Below are 15,790 nucleotides of genomic sequence, written 5' to 3'. Positions count from 1 at the left end.
AAATAATGCTTGTTGCTGCAAATTGCTTAATAATTACCATTAAATTCTAACACTGGAAAAAATGTACTTAAAACACGGGTTTATACCCTTAGAAACAGTATGGCTCATATCACAGCAAAAAATTAACAGTAGCAATCTAACAAGCATGGCAAAATAAGTTACATCTCTCTTTTCCTGTTTCCGCTTTTATTACCTCTTCTTGTACAATAGCTGTAGTATTCTTGGAACAGTGAGGTTATAAAAATTTCCAGCAGTCCAAAAACATGAAAATGTCTCCATTTCAGGTGATCTGCATTTGCTGATTTGTGGCCACTGCAAGAGGTCTGTCAGAAAAAAAAAGCAGGGGAAAAAAGCATACACATTAAACAAATCCAAACCCCAGACTAACCTGTTGTTAAAATTAAACTCGGCACCTTTAATGAATAAATAAATTTTCTTCCAATTCCTTATATACAATGAGGCAAGATTTAAATTCTTATGTGCATACATGTAGATGACTGTAGACGCTATAAATTTGAAAGATGCATCAAGCTCTCTTTTGTACCGTGTAGAAGTGATACTATCACAGCCTGACACTTGGCATAGGGATTTGCCAGCCCTACAGCTGTAACTGAATAGTACAGAAAAGTTTGTTTCAGATGGAAGGGACCTAAAGCAATCATCCAGTCCAACTGCCTGACCACTTCAGGGCTAACCAAAGGGTAAAGCCTGTTATTAAGTGCACTGTCCAAATGCCTCTTAAACAGTGGCAGACGTGGGGCATCGAACACCGCTCCAGGCTGCCTATTCCAGAGTTTGACCACTTAAAGAAGCTTGTCCTAATGCCCAGTCCAAACCCCTCAGGTATAGTTTTGAACCATTCCCACATGTCCTGTCACTAGCCCTCTTTATCAGCTTTGTTTCCCTCTGCAAGATGCAATCAAAGACATTAAAATCTTAAACTGCAGGGCCCAACACTGCACACAGGGAGGTCACACCAAGGCTGAGCACAGTGGGCTCATTGCCTTTGGACCAGCTGGCTCTCCCCGGTTTGGTTAGTTCAGTACAGCTACACCTGAATTAGCACTTCACTTGCTTTGAAGAAGGTGTGGTACTGCAGAGCTTCCATCAGACTCACCACAGCTTAGCACATACCCAGCTGAGGCATTTCACAATTCCTGCTCATGACAGAAGCTCAGGTTTGTGTGCTCAGTGCTGTGTGGATATAATCTTGTTTTGAGGGAGATAAAGGGACTTCTAAGCATGGGCATGTTATGCCACATGTCACTTCTATATCCATAATTTCTATTCGTTATCAAAACCAAAATGATGGAAGATCATAAAATGACTGCTACAATAAGTCAGCCACATCAACACTTGTGAGAAGTATAAATGCAGAAGTTGCAGGTATGACTCACTGCTTCCAAAGTCAAACCTTAACTTTTTCCTGATTTTAAACGTTCTAATTGCCAGTGTTCCCTCTTTGGCCTGAAATGCCTTCAGAGGAAGATCAAATGCATATGGAATTGTCTACCTCTCTTCACAGACTATCTGGGAAATACAATAATTTATTTAAGAAAATTTCTCCAAAATGCACTTAAGATGTAGATGCTAATCAGGTATTTATGAGTTGTGAAATGATCCCTGAAAACGGAATAACATGATGCTACTAGACCCTGCGTGCAAAGTTCTTCGCAAATGTTTTGGCAGTATCACAGCTGTGAATACCAGAATTTCAGACAAGACATAAGGAAGAAATGTATTAGTGTCAGGGTGGTGAAACCCTGGAACAGATTGCCCAGAGAGGTGGTGGGTGCCCCACCCAGGAAACAGACTAGGTTGGACAGGGTTCTGAGCATCCTGGTCTAGTTGAAGATGTCCTGTGTGATTGCAGGGGGGTCAGCCTCTTTACAAACCATTCTGTGATTCTGTGATAATACTTGATACAATATATTTACCTTCAAAGTCAGAAAAAGTATTAAGATACAGTTATCCACAATCACTAGGCACTTCCTGCTACACAAGAGGATACTGTGGCCTTCATGAACACTGACTCCTTTATTTATGGCTCAAATAGACACAGCCACTCCATGCCTGAGCAATCTGTATTTATTAGGCTTCAGTGGTTTAAATCGTGTACTTTATATTATACACTGCCAAGCATCCACATCAGACATTAACTAATACATGAGTATTATGAATTTCTGTTTTGCTCATCCCATAAAATTGTCGGATTTTACACGTTGGACAATAAATAAGGCCTGAGAATATATCTATAAATATATTTCACAAGCTAGTTAGATTAAAGCTCTCTGCCCTCCCCTTCCCTCTCCTGCCTCCCCAAAGCACTGAGAATTCATCTTGCCACCCTAAAATAACTGAAGTTTGATTGGAAAGATTTAAAAAAATCTGGCTTTTTTCTTAGATAGCATGTTCTATTTCACTCAACTTTAAACAAGTTTAAAACTGAAGCAAATTTTGAAATGAAATGTTGCTACAAATGGAAAGTTATTTCACTGTTCTTTTTCCAGAGAATATTGAAACAGAACATTTTTATTATTGCATCTGATTTTTTTAGTGTGATATTCGGTATTTGACAGCTTTGGCAAAACTTCAAAATGCTTCTGGGATTGACGTTGATATGAGCTTTTACACAGTTTTGCATCATTTGTCAAACAATTTCCATGTAGTAGATATCTTTGTTAGAAACAGCACATGATCACAAAACTGCAAATCGTTGTAACATGAATCCAAAAAAAAATAGGATAAAAGATTCAAGAACAGTATTGTATTTATAACTTTTAAAAGTGTGAGTGTTCCAGCTTTCAAATTTGAATTTTCTTATTTAATTGAAAATCAAATTATTAAAGAAAAACAAAACAAAGGAAAAAAACTGTTTAAAAACAGAACAAGAAAAAAGAATTAAATTTTCTGCTTTTACTTCAAAGACATGAATAAAATTGCCTCAATTGCATAATACCTATAATCAAGAAGACACTTGTCTATCCCTTCTTCTATAAACAGATAGTGTGCACGGAAGTACATGCTATGGCTTTTCCTGTTTCTATCCTCAGCTACATGCAAATATAGTTGTTTTTACTGCTACACATTAAGAATTTGAGAAAATGATATATTGGAAAACTCTCCTAAATTAGAATATTTCTGTTGATGTATTTATAGCTGTATTTATAGATAGAACATATAATATGTAAAGACCATGCAGACCATGTTCTCATTCTCATCCCCATGTAGGGGTAAATAACGTCACACTGTCACTTTTTAACAAAATGAAATGAACTGAATCAAATCAAACTTAGATTTTGAGAGGTCCAGAAGAATCTTAGATATAGGCTCTACCATGTCTTAATAATCAATTCTCTGGAATTTACCAGCTTTATGCACACTTTCAGATGTACAAACTCTTTTAGGAAAACAGATCATAACAAAACCAGAATGGCATCATTGACAATGGAGAGGATTAGCAATGCAGAATACAGATTAAGGTTTAGTCTCTTAGATCCTAACTTCAGAGGGATGTATCCCCAAGTCTCTCTTTTCCACTCAATCATGACAGGACCATTAATTCTTTCTCTCATAGACGTTCCTTCAACAGTTACAAGAATTTTTGAACAGGGAGTATTTTTGTTTGGGATTCAGTATTCCTGGTTAACCAGTTCATATGAATATATTAATTTTATGACTATTTGAAAGAAATATTATCTTATGAAAAATATTTCCAGTTTCTGTGTCAAGTTTCCAGCCACAGATTTTGTGACTGACTGAAGAAATTGACTTGTGTTAGGCTTGGCATTCTTGGGGTAGAGCTCATGAATTCCTTGTTTCCCACACAAGTCAATTATCAGCATTGTGCACCCCTGTGTGAGCTCCATCTGAACAAACTGTCCCAGAATGTGGTAACTGTAAGCAATAGCTCAGATGAATACATTTAAGCATAAAGACAGCAGGGTACTGAAAGTAAAGGCTGTCAAACTGAGATTTTAAATAGACTAGAAGAGCAAAACAAAGTATGGATGCAAACTTGCGCATTTCCTATCTAATCTAGTAAGTTCCCATCAAACTTTCATTAATAAAACCACATGCTTTACTCAAGATAATGGCTTGACCAAATATGCCATTTCAACAGGAAACAACATGGAAAAATTGTCAGAAGGCTAATTCTTTTAGAGATTGAATTTACATTTTTACTTTCTTTTTCTTCCCTCTTCCCCCACTTCTTTAAAAGTCCCTCTAAGAAAATATAACTTTAAAAGGAGATGGAAGTGTGGAAGAGTAAAGAACTGACATATGTAACTGGGGTGTAGTAAAACAGTTTATCATCATCTTGGAGATAGTCCTACTGCCACCAGACCTCTAGTACTTCTGCAGGGACTACAGTGGAGGAGTACAGAAATTGTACAGAAATATCCCACTTATTGTCCTTAGTGTAGGACTTTGGTAGGTGAAATGATGATAAGCATATGACAGATTGATAAAAATCAAGCTAACTAAAGAGAAAATGATAAAAGGGGCTGCACTTTCGCTAAACAAAATGAGGTGTTTCTAGCTGTGAATTTTAGAAGCTTCAAGTAGAATTATCCATTATCAGAATTTCCTGTACCAGTCAAACCTACAGCAAAGTTAAACTCGCAGAAGAATAACATGTCCCAATATGCAAATCACTGATAAATGAAATCTTATGCAACAGCACATCTCTACATATAATCCACTCTCAAAGCACATACAATGTGTCACTGCTAGAGTGCAATAGAGAAAGGTGGAAATGGCAATGCAAAGAAGGGAATTCATTACATTTAACACTGAAAACAGCTATGAAGAGCTGCAGTGCTATTTCCTGTAGCTCAAATTTGTACATTGGCAGTAAATGCTCTGTCAATTAGGTCCTGCTCCTGAATCCACCAGGCTCATCAAAGGTTGGGTCATTTAATAAGAGCTAGTTGATTTCTATGCTACCAGGAAATTCTAATTTGTTTAAATTAGGCAGAAAAATGAAGCACATTTGGTGTCAGTGGATGATCTGCTGAATAGGTACAATCTAGAACTAATGAATTATCAGACATCCTATACAGACAGTGGGAGATGCAGTACAGGGAGACAACAACCAGGTCACTTTTTCATCAGGCTGCTTGCTAATCTGACCCAGTTTTTGCCCTAAGTAAAAGGGACACATAAAGAACCAACGAGTTCTGAAACAATTTTTTTGTGGCAAATAATAAAATTTATTTAATATCGGTAATAAATCAGATCCTTTTGTACAAAATACTTGTCAGAAACAAAGCAAAGTTTAATAACTCTGATATGCTGAATCACAGTGAAAACAGAATGGAAATACTGTGTAAGAGAATATTATGCCCATGGAGGAAGTCTAAGTATTTTAATAGCTCATGATAAATTCAGGTGTTTTTCTTAGAAGAATGACAGTGGGATGTTTACCTCTGCATTGATGATTAATTTGGTGACTGCTACCTCAAAATACATTATGTAGGCATCCCTGCAAAATAGATAACATTTCTGGCTGTTCTTTCAGAAAAAAAAACCCATCTTCCATCTTTAGCCAAGTGAGTCTGATGTAGTTAAAAGCATAAAAGCCAGGAGAAAATGAGCTTATTCCATAGCATAGAAGTCCAACAGCTGTGCTGGTTTCCCACACTTTCTATGCTATGCATCTGTTCTATGCAGAACAGAAATCAATGTGGCTCATGAATGTAAGGGTAGTACACACAAACTAAGTAAATAAAGCTCAGGACTGAGGGAAAAAACAGTCATGCAGCATTACTCAGTACCACTGCCCATGAGACAGTTCAGGGAGGAGAGTGGATGCGCACATGTGCTTTCCAAATCATGCCCTCCCATGTGAAGTGATTTCTATTGCAGCTAATCCCTGCCTACTGGCCTGCTTTCATACACAACAAATAAAGAGAAGCAAAGCCAAACGTCACAGTAATTGTAAATGAAAGGCAGTTAATGTAACAGACCCATTTCCAATTGTCTCTTAATTGCTTACAGAGTTGCAACTTAAACTGAACTAACCTTTTCAAGAAATTATGTACAAAAAAATAATGTATAATGCTTTTATCTGTTATAGCCATTGCTGGAGATGTTCAGTATTGACTAGCATTATGTGGTAGGGCATGTGAGGAAATATGGAAGCACAAATGAGGTCCTGCGGTCAAACAGAACGTGCAATTAGCAAACACCACAAAAGGTCTTCCATGCCCTCCTCAGTGCAAATAAATTTTTCAGTACCGACAAAAATTTTCAATATTGTTCTTTCTCTTGCATATGTACTAGCGATTTCTAGTCTGAAGCCCAGTTCAAAGTTAACAGCTGTCTAAAACCAGATGCACTGCTCCTCACCATGCAGTGACAAACGGTTATCCTTGCTGAGATGTGGCCCCTCCAAAACTATCAGAGATTGGTGCTCAGAATCAGCACCAGAAAGACAAGCTTTCCAGAAAGAGAAGCTAAAGTTCAACTTGGCATTCCCAATTCAGGCTCCAACACCTTCCCAAATTCTAAGAGGAGAGTACTCAGGGAGTAAGCAGACTGTCCGGTGTGAACCCAGGTTTAAGAACTGCAACTTGACAAAACTTAATGAAAAGTCACTCTGGGGCACATCTTAAAGCTCCTGCCTAAATGTTGCAACTTCCCTTGTTTTAACATTAGCTCCCTTCCTATAAACCAAAAGCTGTGCAGATAGGGCACTTTGACTGCACTGCAGTGGCTAGTGGCATTGGGTAAGGGTAGCCAGGTCTTGGTCTGACCAGGGGATAAGGAGGGACCAAGCCTTGAACCCCAGAGCCTGGTGGAGGTGGCTGGGGCATGGAGCCCATGGTGGGCAGGGTACTGTGGGGCACACCTTGCAAAACCTGGCAGTAGCAAATGTCTGTGCAGTGGTGTTAGGAAAGCAAATAGCATAGGTGCCAACCTGACCTGAGTGTTATGACAAAGGAAAAGCTACAGCACAGGTAACCTCCAGTGGGTCAGCTGAAAAATGGAGCCAAAACAGGGAGAAAAAGAAAAAGGACAAAGACAAAGGTGAAAAGAAGAATGAAAAAATGACATGTTTGGAAAAAGCACAAGAGGGCATAAGTGGTTATGACAGGTAGGCAAGGAAGGGCAGCAAAACACTTGAGGTAAGGCAGAACAAGTATAACATTGACAAACTACAAGTGAAACGTGTGAACTGATGTAAGCCTGCAGTCACTGCTACTCAGTTCAAACAGTGAAGACAACAACTTCTGGGTCTGGCACATGCATACCCTGATAATGTAGAGCAGAAACAACTTGTACCTGAGATCACCCAAGAGAGCTACTAAGGTAACAGAGTGGAGGAGAAAGCAGGTGATTGCAAGGGCAGTGCAAAAAGAGACAAGCAAGCACTCACACAGCAAACCTGTTTAAGGACAACTGCAGAACAATGACAGCACAACAGAAAGACTGGGATCTTCCTCACAAATCTAACAAGTGTCAAACATCAGGCCTAAAATAATCAGTGCTCCATGAAAGCAGGGCTGTGAGTTTGCCAGGTTTCATTCACAGCCAAGATGCAGCCGTGCACTACCAGTGATATTATATCCCAAACTCCATGGGTAAGATGAGAATGACACTATGTCCCAAACATCATCAAAACAGTGCTGGTTATGCAGAAATGTGTCCTGGTATTTCTTGTTATTTATTTCCCATGCACACCCTTGCTACATTTGAATGAAGCAACTCACAGATATACTGGCCCCCAATCTGGCCTTGTTCTTGATATTCAGTCCTTTTAATTCACACTGTTTTTGGGAGACCAGAGTTATCTCTAAATTCTTGTACTTTCCACTGTTAAACTTTCAAGTTACGTCTGACTTCCGCAGATTTTAAACATTCTTGAAAACAATGGCTTCAAAACAATGCAGTATCTCTTTCATACATGACAGAAAAATCCTACCTTGTACTCTATGGAGATCTTAAACCATCTCTATTTGAAGTAGTAAAATTTGGTTTTTATTCAAGTGAAGCAAAAATGCCAGTTCTATCCACAGAACAACCATCTGAATATGGCCCTTTGAAGGGCATTCCAAAAAGGCAGCAACAATTTGGTCTTTAGTCCAGAAGGAAGTTCCCTGTTACAGTCACCATATAGCAATTAAAATGCTGTGGAGATTAAAAAGATATGAAGGCTGTTACTAGGAGGGTCATTTGTTACCTTCACCTGGAGTGAAACTCCACAGAATTTTACTGAGCCATTCCCTGAGAAGTGCTACTACAAAAACCATCCTAGGCAAGCAGGGCCACTGGCACTCAACAGAAGTTGAGTCCTCAAAGCAGTCCAAGGATTCCTGTGGCAGTGATGATTGAAAACTTTTTGAAGACTGCAGGTCTAGTGATTCTTCACAATTCTTCATCATGACAACAACCCAATTTCATCTTTAGGCAGACTGTGAAGTATACAGGGACTTACAGGGTATTTTCACTCTTTTTGCACCTTTAGACCACAACACTTTCTTTTGGATCCCAAAGAAAACTGAATTGAGTATTTTAGAATATTCTGTCATGCCATATTTCTCCTGTGCTTTTTAAAGTGTCTGTTTTATTACTGTGGCCAGGATGTTTATTCATTCCATAATTCAGAGCTTTATTATTGCAGTGAATCATGAACTATGAGTTTCCAACTTCAAAGTGAAATTTAAAAATCAAATCCAAGAAGAATAAAAGAATTGTTTTCTCCTCCTTTTACCTTCAAACCTAACAAGAACATGAGTCTTTGCAGTTTTGCAGTGCTTTTGCAAGAATGTTCTTTATTGTGGGTTTCAAAAGGAAAATCACTGTGACAACAATTCTGTCTCCTCTTAAGCAAAGTTCTAGTAGTCCTACTACGACTGTCCTTTTAATAATATTTATAAAGCAACAATCTCTACTCCTAATGGTCAGAAATTAAGCCAATATTGTGATCGATCATTTAAAAGTTCTACTAATTTACAAACAAGTTTTATTTGAAAAAATCCCAACCAAGAAATCAGAGTACCAAGCAGTTCTCACAGCCATGACTTGACATATGTGCTTTGGATCCCAGCTGGATTCCTGTGCATGAAAGGAAATGTATGTGATACAACTGTAAATTACAAACAGGGAGTATCTGAAGTTCTTCCCAAAATGGAAAAGTTGCTGAGCTGGATGTATCTTGACTTTAACTGAAATTCTGGATGATGTAAATACCAAACAAGAGAAGAGCTCACGTCAATGATGTTAGACTGATGGAATTAAGTCAACAGTGGAAAAACACACCCCCACCCCCAGAAGTACTGGCAATTCAGCACCAGAATGAACAAAAGATCAGAAAACATACAAACAGGGGACACTCATGACTCAGAAGTGAGTTAGGCTTAAGGGAATAACACATATTTTCCTTCAGTTTTTATTTCTGTCATCTGGCTGTGAACCTAAAAGATCTTTTGATCATTTCTATGGCACTGGGTGGCCAGAAGTAAGCCTCCAGACTAATCCTTGTTTTACTACTGACTGCTCTCTTGAGTTTTCTTTCAGTATCCTCTGTTACTCTGTAAATGTCAACAAACACACCATTAAAGCCAGAAGCTGTGATTTTGCTCCAGTGCCTTAGTAAGAGCAAATCGATCTTAAAACAAGTCACAGAACACTCGTGTGCACTTAGCCAGATCTTCCTGCCTATAGTCTCAGGACTGTGATGATTCCGTCTACCCCTGCACAGTAAGAGTTTGCTACTCAGACAGGTATAAAAAAATAATGTTATAATCACACCATCTCCTTTTCAAAAACTGCAAGCTGTAATTATATAAAATGACCAAAACTACATTTTTGGCACACCGAGGAACATGAGATTAAGTGATTAATTCACACCTTCTACAGGTGAAGAGAAAAACATGATGAGTTCAAGAGGGTTCAACTTGTCTTTAAAACAATGAATACAAAAAACTGTGAGGATGAGTCATGTGAGACCCTCCCTGAGTGATGATATGAAGTTTTACTACAGGAAATTGTTCTCTGTCAGTGAAAAACTCCTCTCTAGTTAGTGCTGGTTGTATTACTGTATGAATCAACATCAGCAGGTAAAACAGTATTACACAAGTCTAAGACAGAGAAAAAAACAAAATCCAGCTTAGTTTTGGGTAGAAAGCTACTCTTTACAATTAATGTTGGCAGCCTTGTTTCACATCCCATGTTGTTTATGAGTTTTGCTCAGAATATTTAATTTTTTTCTAAGAAATTGCCTCAGAACATGTTTTAAGGAAGTTTTACAGAAGTTACCATGTTATTGCTCAGTCACAGGTCTTTTGCACTAGTCCTGGCAGGCCCAAACACAGTGAACCACAAAGAAGAACATTATGACTTCCTTTTCAACAGGAAGACATTGACAGCAATATTTTCAAAATTTTTGAGATGTAGAATTTTGGTAATCATCAATAAGCATATGTTTGTTCTTAGTAGACCATTTCCCATGGATCTTTGAATTTTCCTGCATTTTTGAGATCCAGCTTTTCTGCATCATACTAAGAGTGGATCTTCCTATGGTACAAACTGTTAGAATCCAATGCTTATGGACAATATCAACTGTACATTTTTTTTATTGTTCACAGAAGTCTGAGACACTCTCGACAGTAATATAAAGAAATTGTTCATGAGATTTTTCTATGTGTGATTTTATTAACTGATGCAATATGCTGTCTTACAGGTCTGCTAAATTTGATATGTTATGGATAGTATTTTACCAAGTTTTTCAACTTAAGAAATGTCCAAGTGTTGCGTCCAAGGACATATAGTTAAAGGAAACAGAGACTAAATGATAGGACTAGAATCAGAAAACATCAGGCCAAAAAGTAAATGCAAAAACTTATTTTAAAGCAAATAATGTGCAGTGTTGATATGTGAAGGAAAACAAAAGTAAAACTAACCAGCTTTGGTTAATTTTCAGTAATGTACTTAAATAAAATCTGTTGAGCTAAAAGATGAACTGTATGTTTGATCAGATTTCAATGATAAAGCAGTATCTGAAGAGGGAAACATGAATGTTCATGATTAACTGATGACTAAATTATATCCCAAAGCTGAATACATTTCTTGAATGCAATTCAAATTGGGATCAGAAAGTCTTTGTAATTGTTCCCATATTTTTGCTGTACAGATAGCTGCTTCTGTTAAAGCAACAAGAGTCATCTTGTGAAATGTTACTCTTTACTTAGGTAAAATTCTTGATTATAGAGCAAATCATACTGTCTCAGTTTATTTAAATAATTGCTATGTCTTGATGATCCTGCAGAGCCAGTGCAATTTTGGAAAGCTGACATGGATTATACATTATGGTATGTGTTTCAACAGAATTTGTCAGGAGACAGTTGCAGAATCCTTACATTGAGACTTACACTGATGAACCCTTCAGACAACATTTAAATATTCCTGTACTTTCAGTTACTGCAGATGCTACTATGCTGAGCTAAAAGCAGCCCACAAAAAGTAGATGAAAAAGGACAGAAGAAAAAAAGGAAAAAAAAGCATGCAGAAAGAGGACAAGAACCCAAGTATTGAATAAATCCTATGATGCTTGTACCATGCTTTTAAAATGCATGTTATAGAAAGCTTAAACAGAAGCTAAAGATAAGCCTAAATTTTGTGATTCCTTCTATTTCAAAGAGCTGTTTGCCTTTGCCTGACGAGATGCTGGAGCTGTTCATCCAACACAAAAATGTTGTTTGATCACCCACACAGGCAGGGAGCTGCCCTGTCCTCACACTCTGGACAGACACCAGACACCCCAGCACAGCTCCAGAAGGGTCACTGCCATGCTGCACCACACTGAGCAGCCAAGCAGAGTGAGGGGACACTACCAAGCCAGCGGGGAATGGCTAATTTGCACCCATCTGATCTCAAGGGTAGGAGTTCCAAAGCCATTTCCATCTCTGGACAGTGAGAGACCGCCTCAAACAAATTTGACTATGAGGGAGGAGAGCACTCCCTCCTGTCTTATTTGGTGGAAAAAACACCTGGCTGACTGCTGCTTGAGGGATTGCAGGAGAGACCAGAAGCCACAGCAGGAGATTAACTAAATAATTCTACATAAGCAGATAAGAAGCTAAGGTATCAGTGATGTACACTTCCCAGAGAACAAAAATCCAATGCACAAATGTTGCTATTCAACTGAAATAAGTGACATCAATTTGTATGACAGCCATAGGTGTATATTTATTCTGGTTTTCCAAGAAGTCAGAAGGGACTGCACAAATTGGCATCTGCCTTAAGAACCAGCCTAGACTCATTCACAAGCTCTGAGTAACTGACAAAACCCCCCTAATTTTAAAAAAACACTGTTTTTTTTCAGAATATTTGATTTTTGCTATTCTGAGTAGCTACCAAATTATTTAATGAAAGCATAAAAAGAAAGAGCAAAATATTTCTGTGGAAAGCTGACATTCAAGAAACTCAACAGAAAGGCAGAAGTTACAGCAAAATTTTAGATCTGAAAAAGCTCAAGACAGAGAAAAAGGACTAGATGGCAAAAGTAAGCATACAGTCTGTTTAACATATTGCAACATTTTAGGCCTACTTGCACTTACTGGCATGTCTGAGAAGTAAACTCGTCAACAAAAGCCCATAATGTTTGCTCTCTGTCATTGATTTTGAGGCCAGAATGATCCTGAACAGTTGGACAGGCTTACATCAACCATTATAGTTGAACTTTGCAAACTATAAAAACCATGGATTTGTTTTCTAAAACACTGCAGTGTTTAAAGACTCTACCAAAAGAACGACACTATTTCCATTAAAAAGCCCTTCCTTGGCAGATCTTCATTAGTGTTTAATGCTGGTCACAGCTGGATTAAACTCAGGAAAGCTGAGCTCAGCGCTTTGAGCTTGGAAGCTTATTTGCATCTCTACAGACAAATTCTTCTTCAGCTTGCAATCCAGCTGAGTATAGCCAGGCAAGTGTTATAGGTTTTCCCTTGGCCTTCCAACCTGAGTTGGAAGTCTTTGACCAGGGGCTCCCCTGTAACTTTCATCACCTTCCTTTCATAGCTGGGTTAAAAGTAATATTAAAACAGGGAATGCATTTAGGCTTTGGAAGAAATAATTATGCCAAGAAAAGCTATCTTGATTGCTTCCACCAACTTTGCACTGCACCTCATACAAAGATGCAAACTGCAGAGGTGACATTCAAAGCTCAAGTCAACATCAAAATCTGCAAAGTTCTTAGTTTATGGTGAACTTCTGGGTTTCTGTCTCCTTGTTTATTTCAGTGACCAAGACAACATTATACTGAACGACATCAGACATCACATTCTGATGGTTACCTAGAAATAAAGTGCAAATAATTTCAGCTATGTCTACACAAGACATAGTATTAGTGTAGTATATAGTATAATATGATTAGCTTCTGCATGTAGGCCTAGGACAGACGACAGACAGAGACAGGCCTAAGACAATAAAAATACATGTAAGTATACTACTACTACTACTACTACTACTACTACTACTACTACTACTACTATTATGAACTGTTTTAATTTCAAAATAGGAAAAAATGTTGGTAACTTAGGAAACGTGAAGATCATTCTTTCTTCAGATGGTCTCAGCTGTTTCTTTTGAAAAGGTAAGAAAAAATACGGATCACATCAGACAGTGTCCAGGCAATGACAGAGATCTCTTTAACAAATTAATCTTTCACAAAACAATAGGAAGCAGAAATACGTAACAGCTTAGTTTTAAAAAACAAAAAGATGTCCAAGCAGTTATATCCAGTAATGGTCCTCTAAGTTGTAATATTAGGCTCACCCTTCTTCCCTGAGATAGAAGAGTAATACAATAAACAAGAGGGCCTGACAAGAAGACAGAGGCCTCACTGGTGGTACAGAAAATTCCATCTGTATTTTACAATATGTCTATCTGTTCCTTTTCTCACCAGCCAGCCAAGAGACTTAACTGCTTCAGGACTCAAAGAAAAAGAGACGTGCCGACATGATCTACATACAGGTTGTTCTGGTGAAAGCATGCAGATATTACAGCAGAAAGAAAATGGCAACTGTTTTGAGAAGAGAGGACAACTGAAACATGACAGATTATATTCCCCACAACAGCATCATGTTCCCTCTGCTGCACCACATGCAGTCAGGATCAGCTCCACGTGGGATCTCGGAGTACTTACTGCTGCTCTTGGGCCACGAAAACATAAAATTAACAGTGAAGTTACAACCCACAGCTCAAAAGCCCTTCTTCCTACTTACAGGACCAACAATGTGTTTTGATACAACCATTTGACAACAGTTTTGCCATTATGTCAGACTCCCAGGAACCTCACTTACATTGATCTGATCAGTGTGACAGCAACTGAAGATAGCTGGGACTTTGCATGCACACATCACACCTCCCTTCTCCCCCTAAGCCCATCCTCCCTGTCCCTCCCACCCTTTATTCCCTTTTCCCAATGTTCAATGTGGTTCCTCCTAAGATAGAAACACCAGGTGGGTATTGCAGGAGGAACTTTCAGTATGATTGCACAATTAATGCATTCCAGAGATGGGGGAGCTGACATGTTTGCATTTACTTTGGAGCACATCAGCCAGTAAAAGTGTATTATATGCTGCTGGAGACTGGGACAGCTGGGCAAACTGGCCTCCCAAGGTTGTAGGCAGCTTCTGGGTGGATACCTCCTCCCTGCCAGGGATGCCTCCAGGGTCCATCCAGCCCTTTTGGATATCTGAGTAAAAGTGAGTAAGATTCAACCAAATTTGGAGAAAAGATCCTAGAGCACCTCCATAGGAGTTTTGTTTCTTTGTAGTTGTGAAGTCTGCAAGGCTGAAGCCTGTAAACCTGTATATTTCTAGCTCAACCTGCTTATAATATACCTCTTTAGATACCATAATTCATTGCAACAGATTATAAAGTTGTTATTTAGACACCAAACTGGCAATATTTAGATACTGTATTTACCATAAATCCAGTAATAAACATCCTCACAAACCCTATGTCCTACTTCTCATGTGTAGCAAAGAACACTTCCCTCTACAACTCTGCTAAACAGTTTGGTCCCTTTGTTGCCCAGGAAGTATCCCATGATATCAGAGATTTCCTTCGACATCTCAAGACACATATAGGAAACCTAAACATTAAATCAAATCACTTCCTAAACCAATGTGTTTGCCTTAAGCAAGAGACACAGGATATTTAATAGGTACAAGTTGGATAATCTCTCTGTGGGTTTCCTGCTACTATCAAAGCAAGAGAGCACAGGGAGCCTTCCCATGATGCATTCACTTGTTCCTGATCTCTACAAATAAGCCTGGCATCCCTTCTTTAACATCTGTAGCACAGTGATGTCAAAACGGCCTCACTGAACAATTCCCAGGGTGCTATGGATGCATGCCACTACTGTTGCCCTAAAGCTTTCCTTGTTCTGTGTGGGCTCTACCACTTTCCTTCTCCTTGGGCCTCTTGGCATGCTTTCTGGGTGCAATGACATGGAATCATACCTTCTGACTTCAAAGGGCTTAATTCATGCCCTGAAGAAAGGAGCTGAGGTGCTTTGATCTGCCATATGAAGATATTGATCTGCCACCTGGAGATACTGATCTCTGCTCTGTGCCTGCAGTTCCTTGCCAGCTCCTCCAGCAGGCACAGCTGGCTGCGCTCAGGAAGAAGGAGGCTCCAAGGCCACTTGCTCTCCCCTGGCCCAAGAGCCTGTATGACCAGGTGGTATAATGGACTAGGCAAGGGAAGCAGCTGACTGCTACCACTGGGGTGGTGGTGGGGTGGGCTGGGGTCATGGTGGGGAAAAGATTATTTT

General features: G+C 38.9%; 1 protein-coding gene across 2 annotated transcripts in view; it reads right to left on the bottom strand.

The window, feature by feature from the left end:
• GHR (growth hormone receptor) overlaps positions 1–15,790 on the bottom strand; it is a 151,466-nt gene that overhangs the window by 13,816 nt on the left and 121,860 nt on the right. For both annotated transcript variants that reach the window (XM_068176157.1, XM_068176156.1), the window contains exon 4: positions 194–323. In XM_068176157.1, the coding sequence (XP_068032258.1) occupies positions 194–323 (130 nt within the window). The remainder of the gene's footprint in view (positions 1–193; positions 324–15,790) is intronic.

The sequence above is a fragment of the Anomalospiza imberbis genome, chromosome Z (assembly GCF_031753505.1).
Source record: "Anomalospiza imberbis isolate Cuckoo-Finch-1a 21T00152 chromosome Z, ASM3175350v1, whole genome shotgun sequence".
In the NCBI taxonomy this organism is placed as follows: Eukaryota; Metazoa; Chordata; class Aves; order Passeriformes; family Viduidae; genus Anomalospiza; species Anomalospiza imberbis.
This window is presented reverse-complemented; position numbering and strand designations above follow the sequence as displayed.